The sequence below is a fragment of the Neophocaena asiaeorientalis genome, unplaced genomic scaffold, assembly GCF_003031525.2.
Source record: "Neophocaena asiaeorientalis asiaeorientalis breed wild unplaced genomic scaffold, Neophocaena_asiaeorientalis_V1.1 scaffold927, whole genome shotgun sequence".
NCBI classification, from domain to species: Eukaryota; Metazoa; Chordata; class Mammalia; order Artiodactyla; family Phocoenidae; genus Neophocaena; species Neophocaena asiaeorientalis.
In genome coordinates, this window is record NW_020174785.1 from 252,110 (window position 1) to 263,889 (window position 11,780).

Sequence of the window (11,780 nt, forward strand, 5' to 3'; positions counted from 1 at the left end):
TTTTTGGCTGTGCCACGCGGCTTGTGGGATCTTAGTTCCCTGACCAGGGATTGAACCCAGGCCACGGCAAGGAAAGCACCGAGTCCTAACAACTGGACTGCCAGGAAAGTCCCTTAACTAGCATTTTTTAAATAAAAATGATCATTAACATTTGGTATAGATGTCACAATTTTAGCAACCCAAACCAGTCACATGGGAAGAGACACTTTTGTGTCTTTTCCATTTCACTTGAAATATTATGGCTCAGGATACTGATGAAAGTCTTTAAAGAAGAACTTCTCTTTTGGGAACCTCTAAATTAGAGTACATATGACAATACAGCGTCTTGTGAAAATTCTTGAATTGATAATGTAATTGCACAGCATGAACCACAGAAGTGTAATCAATTCGACCACGTGGTGAAATCACCTATCCCTCATTATCACACTGCAAGAAATGACAAAATAGCGTGAACAGTTATTATAAGTCAGCAGTGAGCAGAAGAAAAACAGACTATTTGAATCAGTCAAGATTTAAAGCAATGCTATTTAAAATATCACAGGTTAGATTATGAACTTCATTTGAGTTTGAAATGTTCATCTCTCTGGATTGAACAGGTTTTATTTCAACTTGAAGGGATTTTACAAAGGTAAGCTACTGACAATATTGATTTTATTTTCAATAAAATTATTGGAATCATTAATTTAACGGCATTCATCATTTCAGAGTGTACAATATACTGTAACTTTAAGCAAACTCTTTCATAAAGTATCTTCCACACATACCTTCTTATATTAAAAAGTTACTTGGAATTGTTCCTTCAGCGCAATTCAACTAATTATTAACTTGAAAGTCATCACCTGTCCCTTCTCTTTACATGTCTCATTGATACAGCAGGCACACATATTAATGAAAACACACTCGTGTTTGCTCATTATATTAAAAATGTAATAAATGTCTGTGCAAGAAATCTCTGCTAATTCCTCCAAGCAATTAGATAGTAAAACATGGCCAATGCTTATGAAACAATTAAAATAAATTAAAATGAAAGTATATCAACATAACATTGCAATGAATGTTACCTAATTTTTCTAAAGGATTGAGTTTGTGAATAATAAATTAATTACATGACAAGCAAGGTGTTAAAGAAAATCCTCCCACATTAATCTATGAATGAACCTGGACTATACATAAAAGTGCTCTGGGAAAGCATATTGAGGGTAAGGGTGGAAAGTGGATCAACTTTCGTTGGACCATTACAAGAGAAAATTAGATGCACCAAGACTGACAAACAACGAAAGACCTCTCAAGTTCATCGTTGGAAACTGTAAGAGTTCTAAAAGTACAAATAACGTAAGGATGAACAAAACAAAAATCCTTTTCAACATATTAAAACTATAATATTTAGACAAAAATGGAAATCTTTCCTATTAAGTTAGCCATTGCTACAATTAACTAATTATACTTTAAATGAGGTCCAGAATCTTTTGCTGTAGTGGAATTTCAGAGCAAACAGCATTGCTCAAAAAACTGCCAAGGCACCTAATAATACAAAAGAAACATTTTTAATTCAAACTATAATTATGCCTTTGTCTCAATTCACAAGGTACAAAGGTGGTATTTCTTCTTTTCTTACGGCTAAGTTTGAGGGAATGATGTGGAGTATGTCTGCCATGTCTTTTTCCTGCCCAGATCACTTCTGGTTTTTTCTCCATATGGGTATGGCTGTCTAATCCATTTCAATTATCAATGAGAAGCACCATGTACTACAAGCCAGAAATGGTCATTGACACACACTCTGGTAAAGATTTTTTTTTAAGATAAGGAACTCCAGGGAATTCCCTGGCTGTCCAGTGGTCAGGACTCCGTGCTTTCACTGCGTAGGGTACGGGTTCAATCCCTGGTCGAGGAACTAAGTAAAATCCCACAAGCCAGGCAGCCAAAAGAAAAAAAAAAGAAAAAAAGGAACGCTAATTAAAAGTGCAAACACTAGGAGCAGAAGGTATTTGAAGTATCCATAGCAGATAACTTTGTTTTATTTTAAAGAACACTGCATTACCTGCAGGAAGAGTTGTAAAGTGGAGCTTAGCAATACTTCTCTCATTAAACACTGTTACCACTTTATTTGCTTTGGGGGAAAACATGGACTTGCTAGTGGAATGTACAATTTAAATACCATGATCCATCTATCAAATGACTAAAATATAAACCATAAATAAGTATGGTGGAGTGGAAATCACCGAATTTCTTGGGGTCTTAACTATACAACTAGGACGGTAATTATACTTGCCTGTCAACTTTATATATATGTGAAGCAGATCGACCCGTCCACTGCCATATATATGCTATTATTTTCCTTAAATGAGGTAATATTCATGAAACTTAATGAAAACTGAATGACTAGTCTAGTCCCTAGAAAAAGTGATTTCATTTATAGGTTAGATAGAATGTGAATTAATTCTAAAATAAATTATTGTGCCACCTAATGGCAATGTCTTTTGGTCAAAATATGTTTCATATTTGTTGGGCTACCTAAGCCCAACAAACCCATCTGATATGATTAGTACACAAATCAAGAAACAAGTATTTATACTGATGAAAATACAGAACAGTAATGACCATCTCTACTGTAAAACAAGGTGGTGTTCTTCTGAAATGTCCTACAATCTAAATAAGTGGTACTGTGGAAATACATATAAAGAATTGATTTCATTGGTTTGAAACTCAGTAGAATACATGAAATAACTACTTACTCTTGGCAATAGAATTTTGAGGGCTTGCAGATGACACTTGTTTATGTAATCCAGAAGTCCCCTGTTCAAGCTTTTCAGTAGATACAGAATGTCTGTTGGCTGAGAAAAGATATAAGATCTACTGTACTCATATTTAAAAAAGCATCACTAGCTGAAACAAAATGAGTTCATGATGTACTTCTATGGAGCATAAACTATATAAATTTTACTTACATTTTATGCAACTGTATAGAATTATGTCCACACATAGGAAAAATTTATAGTACATCAATATTAAACAAGACTATTTTTAAAATATGCACTGGATAAAGCTGTGTAAAGCTTATCAATTATTATTCATTTTTACACTGATTACAAGTTTAAATGGTAAGATTTTGGATATAGTGGATAAGATACAATTACTATAAAATTTCACCTGGTTCTTTGGCGATCTCACATGACACAAATTTAAACACATGCCAAAGAGTAGGTACATGGCAGTGTTTTCACCTAGGATACAAAGCTCAAAACCTTTTGTAGTAAATGCAACCTTATACTAGTAGCCAATATTTACATGTGAAAATGAATGAACTTAAAGTTTAGCAGTTGTATTAATTACCAGTTTTATTCTGATAGTTCACTGTTGTAGAGCCTTCCCATGACCATCTTTTTTGATGATCAATACGGCTGCTCCGTTCCAGTGTACGATGAAGGGCAGCTTTGAATCTCTCCTATTTAAAATAAATGCCAACAAATTTTTACATATGCATTATATTGATTAGTGTAATTTTGATCTGTCGGTTATAAAATACCCCCACTACCAAATTTTTCAATCAGGCAAATTTTTTTAAATAAAAGGTAGAACTGGAAACATCTCAGGTAAAAAGTTAAAGTTCAATACATCTCAGGTATCAATCCACGTTCTCCCGAATAACTAGGTTTTAATCTTATGGACACGAATCGACGAGCTGACTGTGCTTCCCTCTTTGCTTATTATATCATTAGGAAATTTGGAACCAAACGTGTAGCCTATTCTAGCAACTATACAAAGACTGAGTGGTACACTTTGGTGTATGCTAATTATACCTTATGTTTTATTATTTTCTTACTGTAATTTCCCCCTCTGCTTGATTCCCTCAACCACTTATTTTCTCATCTAGTTGTGGTATGTCTTTTTTAAAATATACCTTAAATTCTTTGTAGAATGAGGCAGGAAAAACATATCAACTAATACACATATGTGAAATCTATGCCAGATCATCTGTTATACCCACATTTGTAACATCTTAAATTCTGGCGTTAACTAAGCAAATTTTTAAAAAGAGATGTGTTTGTCTTGACCTCAGCTTCAATTTGAACTGGGCAGGATAACAGCTCTACAAATGTAAATGCTACACTGTGGCGAAACAAGGCCATTGCTGGAAATGAGAGGCAGTTTTCTTTTTTCAGCTATTCCTCACCCTGTGCTGTAACATACCATGGACTACACTCAGGTAAGCAAATCAACTCAGGGCCAGAAGGTTTTCTATTCTTCCCTGACAACAATCGTTTCATAGCAACATCATCCTTACGATGTTCCCACTGTTTCTCTGAGGGCAAATAGGGTAAACATACTAGGAAAACAGAGAGTCACCCATATCCTCTGAGAAAAGCAACTGCAATTCTTAAAATAAAACTTATCTAATGGCAATATTTTAAAATTATATTTTCTAACAGAAAGTAAGTTTTTCTAAATTACTTAGACACCCAAAAAGTGTAATAAAGACTAAAAACAGAGAATATTCTTGTATTTCTCAAACATCTCTGATTCCTAAGCATTCTAACCTGCTGTTTCCATATGCGCTGACCCTCTGTGCTCTTTCAGGTTCCTTCCGGGAGCCAAGGCTCCCGTGCAAGCTCCCGGCCTGCCTCCCATGCAGCCCCGCCCACACTCAGCCCTCCTCAGCACTCCTCTTTTCCTCCGTGCAGCCTCCTCACAGCGTCGACCTGTCCCTGCTCTGTCTGGGACTCACCCATGCTGGCTCTCAGGGGTTGGTTCTCTTTTGCCCTTTCTCCTTGTCTTCTGGCCTCTTCTCCTGCCCTGTCTCTGGCTCCCGCTCTGTCTACGGTATCATTTTGTTGCTTCTTCTTTCTTGGTGTTCTCTCTCTCAGGTTCCTCTTTCTCTAAGATGGTCTTTTTTTCTCCCAGTCCCCAGGACTCTCTCTCCCCTCCAGGGACCCTCCCCGACTCTGTGCACAGTTTTCCATTTTACTTTCTTTGGTTCTCTCTTTACCTAGTTCAGTCTCTCTGGCCTTCACTCTCTTTACCACAGAGAAGTAAATTAAGGAGATGTTTCACAGAGAAAGACAGAGAGTGACTCAAGTTCTGAATGAGAATTCATTAAATACTGGAATGTGCTAGAAGGAAAAAAAAGACAGAGAAGGTGCTAGTGGACCATGGACAGGGAAGAAACAGCACAGGAATAGTCCTAGAATAAGGAAGATTTGCCAATGGGGGTAAGGGCTGGGGGGTGAGGCACTTGCAAGAGCCAACTGTGTGTAAAAATTAGGAGGAAAAGCGAACACCACAGAGAAGGGGGCTCTTAGGGAGAAATGAAACCAAAGAGAAAAGGAGAGGGAAAAACATTTTAAAATTGGACCAACAGAAAAAAAAGAGAGGGAGATAAAAACCCATATACTGAGAGAGGCAGAAACTCTATAAAGATGGGGAGAGAAAAGAGGGAGAAGCTAAGACAAAGAAAGCAGAAAGAAAAGGGAGGTGCCTCGGGCAGAAAAAGGTCAGTCAGTCAGACAGAGAGCCAAAGACAGACCAAGGCTCACTCAGGGACACTTGAGAGTCACTGGAACAAAGAAAAGAGGGAATGACAGCGAGAAACAGGACAGAACATGTGAATTCAGAAGGAGCCAAGGACACTCAGAGGAGAGCTGTGGAACAACCTACAGGGGAACAACTTGGTGCCACAGAGGATCATACAGATTGAGACAGGCAGCCAGATGCCCACACAACAGTCAAAGACAAACTGAATGAAGAGCGCCTGAGGGGGAAAGAGAGGGCACAACAGAGGCAGTGACTCATACCAACAGAGTGCCAAAGACACCAAAGCAGAGTCCTGACAGGAAAAGAGAGCAGGGCTACAAAACAACAGAGAGGAAAAAAAGTAACAAGAAGGGGAGGGGGGAGAGAGCGCAAAGGAGAGAGAGCCAGGGAACCGTGGGAGAGTGCGAGGCTCTCGCTTGGCTGGGCCTCTGCCACTCACTGGATGAGGTGAGAAGCAGAGCAGGTCAGGGTCACAAGGGGGCCTCTCAGGGGCCCTGGGACGGTGGGTAGGTGAATACTAGGCAATGGGACAACACCTTTTGTAGGATAGAAAGCCGCTCAGAGCAAAGCCCAGGCCACAGGCACCCTGCAAGTGGACAGGGTTCTCTCCCTGGACGTGCAAGGCTCGGATCAGGATGGGGCAAGAGATGCTAATGTTGAAGGAAAGAAGGAAGAAGAATTGGGATTGGTTCCAGTAAAAGCAGAGAAGGGCTAAGAAAAAAGTACTGCAGAACCAGGCAACACAGTGCATCATCTGATTAACAGGCTAGAAAAACACGTACCCTTTCTTCCTGTAACTTTTCGTTTCTCTTTTTTTCTGCAGATATTCTCCGTTGTTCATCCTTTTCTTTCTGTTCCCTCAGCTTTCGCTGCTTTTCTTCCATCTGTTTTTCGTAAACGATCTTGGACTTTCTTTCTTTTTCAAGTAGTTGTGTCTCTTTGTTAGCTGAAATATTCCAAATGCAAGGTAAGAGCCAAGAAAATATTTAAGTTTTCCACATTACAGACAGAGAAGGAAAAAGTTTATATTTTATTCTCTTTCTTAAAAATAACATAACCTGGGCTTCCCTGGTGGCGCAGTGGTTGACTAATGACTAAAGACTTATTATATAAGTGAACAGAGATGGCCACAAAAGAATCATTTCCACTGGGTGTTCATTTAACTCCTCAGAACTGAATTGGCTTAGATGACTCTCCTGTCCGAACTAAAATTCCAAATTCAGAAGAAATGTTTTCTTTCATGTGATGTTTCTGCTGCCTTGAGCCGAAGTCAAACCCCATCAGATTAATATGCTATACATTAAAACAAGATGTAAAAAAATACATGGCCAGAATCTACATTTTTTTCCCTTCTACTAGGAAACTTCTTTTCAAAGGCCTCATCTAGACAGACCATATTAAGCATGCCAGTTTGACCTTCGTGGGCTTTAGGCACATACCACGTTACTGACCAGCATGACGCTTTCCTGCGTTCAAATTTCCCCTCACTAAAGCCTGGAGAGCCATCTATGAAGTTGTGAAATACTCTTCTAAAGAGCTACAGGAAGAAACAGCTCCTCACCGAGACAAAGACAATTGCTATTTTATTTGAATGAACTTGAGCACTAGTTTTGCAGTGGATTTACAGGGCCAGATGAGAAAAATACATAGATGAAAAAAAGGTATTCTCTCAAGGTGTAGAAAGATTATTCTTTTAGATCCTAATTGATACAAAGTTACACTTGAAAAGCATAGCAATCAGTGAAAGATACCATATCTATGTTAGGATTATTAGCAACTCCATTTTTTGTTTTTTTGGTTTTTGCTTTTGTTTTGGAACCCACCCCCAGCAGTGAAAGCAGACTGCTAACCACTGGACCGCCAGGGAATTTCCTCATTTTTGTTTCTAAGTCATTTTTCTGAAATCCCATTTTGCTTGTTTCTACAAATGTTGAAGAAATTTTCATACCTTAATTTTCAGAAAATTAAAACTAACAGAAACTACTAGTTCAAAAATAAAACAATTTGGTCAAATATTTTTCATGGACCTTCTTTATCTCATTTAGTATAAGCTCTTAATCCAGTATAACACATACTGTAAAACGTGTAATCTATCATATGAACAGATTAAAAAGTAAGTAAAACCACTTTGGAAATATATAACTTTAACATAAGATTCACTCATTTTAACTTTTTTTAAAAAAGTCTAAAATATACCATCATCTTGTCTTTTTTTCTCCTCTCTGCGTTCCTTTGCTAATCTTTGCTTTACGTCATTTTTAAGCACAGATCCATCTATTACTAAAAAAAAAAGAAAGAATACAGTTAGACATAGGATATCAAACTTTAAGGATATAACACTTTGACATCTATCAAAGCATTCTAGAAATTATACCTGGTTTAAATGCTGATTTTATATTTGAGGGCTGTGATGGAAGAGCGCTAAAGCTACCCTGACTCCGTCTTTCTTCAGCAATGGCATTAGCAGCAGCAACTAAAATACAGGGAGATAAAGGAAAGGGATTCGATATTAAGAATACAAACAGTGGGACTTCCCTGGTGGCACAGTGGTTAGGAGTCCACCTGCCAATGTAGGGGACGCGGGTTCGAGCCCTGGTCCGGGAGGATCCCACATACCCCAGAGCAAGTGGGCCCGTGTGCCACAGCTACTGAGCCTGCGCTCTAGAGCCCGGGAACCACAACTACTGAGCCCGCGTGCCACAGCTACTGAAGCCTGCACACCTGGAGCCCGTGCTCTGAGACAGGGGAGGCCACTGCGGTGAGAAGCCCACGCACCACAGCGACCCAGCTCGCCACAGCTGGAGAAGGCCCGCGTGCAGCAACGAAGACCCAACACAACCATAAATTAATTTAAAAAAAAAGAACGAATACGAACAGCTAATCCAGGGGTGGCAAAGCACAGCCAATTGTATCTTCGATGATAAAGGACAGAATCTCTTCTACAAGGCAAAATCATGACAGACTCTGGGTCAGCAAAGACATACTGCGTACCTATGATGTTCAACAAGAATTCAACAAAGAATTAACAGTGTTTACCGTAGACACGCCAGCCTATGTGTGCGCACAGAGTTGTCAGTAGAAGCAGCACGAGCTGGTGGGTGAGTAAGAGCTGATTAATAGCTTTCAAAAATGCCTCAGACAGACATTACAGCAAGGACTAGAAAAACTGAGCTGGCAAGGATTTGGAAAAATGTTTCGCCATCAATTGGGGGAATTTAGAAAAAGATTTGGAGTTTATGGATCTGAATTTGGATGCAAAAGTGTCAATGGTGAGAGCCTCAGAGATTGGGCCCAAAATAAGGAGTACATGTATAAATTACCTAGGTCAGGGGCTTCCAACCCTGGCTCCACAAGAGAGTCACCCAAATTGCTTTTAAAAAAAATTAGCAAAGCCTTCCCCTCCCCGCCTCCACTCTCTGAGAATGGGGCCCAGGCCTTTGCAGTTGCTAAAAGCTCTATTCTGATGCACAGTGAAGGTGGAGAAAACACTCAAGGAATTGACAATGTGAAGGTATTTTTCTAGGTAGGAAAATGTCAAGCAAATAAATATAAAGTATATAATATAAATTTACACATCTTGTGTGAACAGGTAGAAAATGGCAAATAAACTTCAATAAGGGTGAAATAAAAGAGTACGGGAGCACAATTTGAGGGAAAGTAAGAAAAACTAAAATTCTAAGATGATACAAAAACAAGTTCTTGGGGAATTCCCTGAACTCTAATTCCATATATGGCTGTATCTAAAATGCCCCATAGTGACAAAGCGAGAGAGAGGCATGGACATATATACACTACCAAACGTAAGGTAGATAGCTAGTGGGAAGCAGCCGCATAGCACAGGGAGATCAGCTCGGTGCTTTGTGACCGCCTGGAGGGGTGGGATAGGAAAGGTGGGAGGGAGGGAGACGCAAGAGGAAAGAGATATGGGAACATATGTATATGTATAACCGATTCACTTTGTAATAAAGCAGAAACTAACACACCATTGTAAAGCAATTATACCCCAATAAAGATGTTAAAAAAATAAAATAAAATAAAGAGGTAGGACAAGTTTTCAAATAAAATAAAATGCCCCATAGTACCAGGCATCTTCAGGAAGGAGCTGGAGAATAACACTGAAAACTCCTCTTCTACTCTTGTATAAAAGCACAGGAAATATGCCCCTGTGATACTGCATACAATTATGGGTTCTACATATCAAGAAAAATATAAAACAGTTGTAGATGGGCAACTATAAAATAAGGGAATAGAGGGACTGTGGTTGTACTCAGAATGAATGGACTTTGAGATGTTACTTGCCACTGAGGAAAAATATCTGAGAGCCATTTTATAGAGTAACCTTGAAAGTGACATCACAATTGTTGCCAGAGATCGCCATTTTAAAAGGGTAAAAGGATTTTTTTTTAAATCTCAGAGACCTAACAGCTCAGATAGTCCATGATCTAGCTATTTTAAGATTAGATTCTTGTCAGCTTCTTCAGTTATTTAACTAGCATCAATTTTGTGGACCATGATTATCCTCTGAATTTGAGTACTAATGTATTAAGAAAATTCTTAACTATAGTCTATAAGTTAATTAAACCATCCTACACATCCTCCCTTCCACTCACAACATTTCTATGTGAGCATAGAGAAAACCACTGTTGCTTCTGCACATTCAGTTTTCCTGCTTAAAAATCCTAAGGTGGGCTTCCTTGGTGGCGCAGTGGTTGGGGGTCCGCCTGCCGATTGGCATAATTTACTTGGCCATAAGGGCAATTTTTCTCAAAATGTACAATTTTACCAGATTTAAGATCTTATTAATCAGAAGTAACCTAAGAAATAGCTGTGATGGCAATAATGAACCAAATCATATAAAGGTTATAATATCAAATATGATTTTTATTTATTTTTTTTTAAATTTTGGCTGTGCCGCACCACTTGCGGGATCTCAGTTCCCCGACCAGGGATTGAACCCGGGCCACGGCAGTGAAAGCACTGAGTCCTAACCACTAGACCGCCAGGGAAGTCCCCTCAAAACTTATTTTTAGATCTTTACGTCCAAATTCCTACTGGCAAGAAATACATTCACCAAAAGAACAGGCTCTAAAAATGTCCAAACAATGGGAGAAAGCCTTTATGTCTGGACTTAACAAAATGAGCATTTTATTCAACTCCATTCAATGAGAGAATTTACTTAATTCACTTTAAAGTAACAGGCGCAATAGAGTACTTCTATAGTTCTTATACTAACGCTAAATCCAAAATTAAAGTTAAAAGTTACCTTTTGCCTGCAGATTACATAAGAAAACATGCAGCGTTTATTACTAAAACTGAATTATGAATCTTAATCTGTATTTCCAAAAAACTGCCATAACAAACAATGTATACCACCACTTATGAAGTTGTTTTCATTGGTTATTACCTCATTTAATTCTCATAACAATCCTATAAAGTGGATATTATTATTTCCCCTCTTTATTTTACAGATGAGAAAACTGAGGCTAAACATAACTTTCCCAGATCACACAGGTAGCAACTGGTAAAACCAGAACTTAATTGTAGATTAAGAAGCAACTTAACTTTGAAACATTACAGAATTATCAAGGACCAGACTGTACAAAACCCACATCAACCTTTATATGACTTAGTTTAATATTCCCACCTCAGCTACTTCTAAGGTTACTTCTTTTTAAAATATCACAATGAAGGAATTAAGATCTAAATGTATAAAATTTATTCAACAATAAGTAAATGAAATATATGGGCTTTGGTTTAAAATATACTTTGGAAATACAGCAATGGAAATATTTTAAAATAAAGCATTTACTTTTTTTTTATCTCTAAAGTAAGCACTGTTATGCTGTGGCTAAGAAAAGCTTAAGTTTAGAGAAAGTGTGTAAAAGACATTATAAAAAGAAAATCATTCTCCATTTTTTTTTTTTTTTTTGGCCGCACCTCGCGGCTTGTGTGATCTTAGTTCCCTGACCAGGGATTGAACCCGGGCCCTCGGCAGTGAGAGTGCAGAGTCCTAACCCCTGGACCACCATGGAATTCCCTCATTCTCCTTCTATGATGGGAAAACAACAAACTCAATCATCCTAGCCATCTAGCCCAATAAAACCCTCAGAATGAAATGAACCAAAAATAGATGCCACGAGGATGCCAAAATTAAAGAATGCTTTACACTTGATAGATTTCTAAAAGATGTCATTGAAATTTTGAGGCCCCTTCTGGACATAAAGCATTTTAGGTCACTTCTGACTTCAAAA

The 11,780-nt window shown here is 38.3% G+C and overlaps 1 protein-coding gene across 1 annotated transcript in view; it reads right to left on the reverse strand.

The window, feature by feature from the left end:
- The window catches only part of MAP7D3 (MAP7 domain containing 3), a 27,730-nt gene extending 19,927 nt beyond the window's left edge, over window positions 1–7,803 (reverse strand). The window contains exons 1-4 of the mRNA XM_024760097.1: window positions 7,726–7,803; window positions 6,312–6,475; window positions 3,331–3,442; window positions 2,733–2,831 (exon numbers count right to left, since the gene is read on the reverse strand). Coding sequence (XP_024615865.1) covers window positions 2,733–2,831; window positions 3,331–3,442; window positions 6,312–6,413 — 313 coding nt within the window. The 5' untranslated portion in view covers window positions 6,414–6,475; window positions 7,726–7,803. The remainder of the gene's footprint in view (window positions 1–2,732; window positions 2,832–3,330; window positions 3,443–6,311; window positions 6,476–7,725) is intronic.
- Between the last annotated feature and the right edge of the window lie 3,977 nt (window positions 7,804–11,780).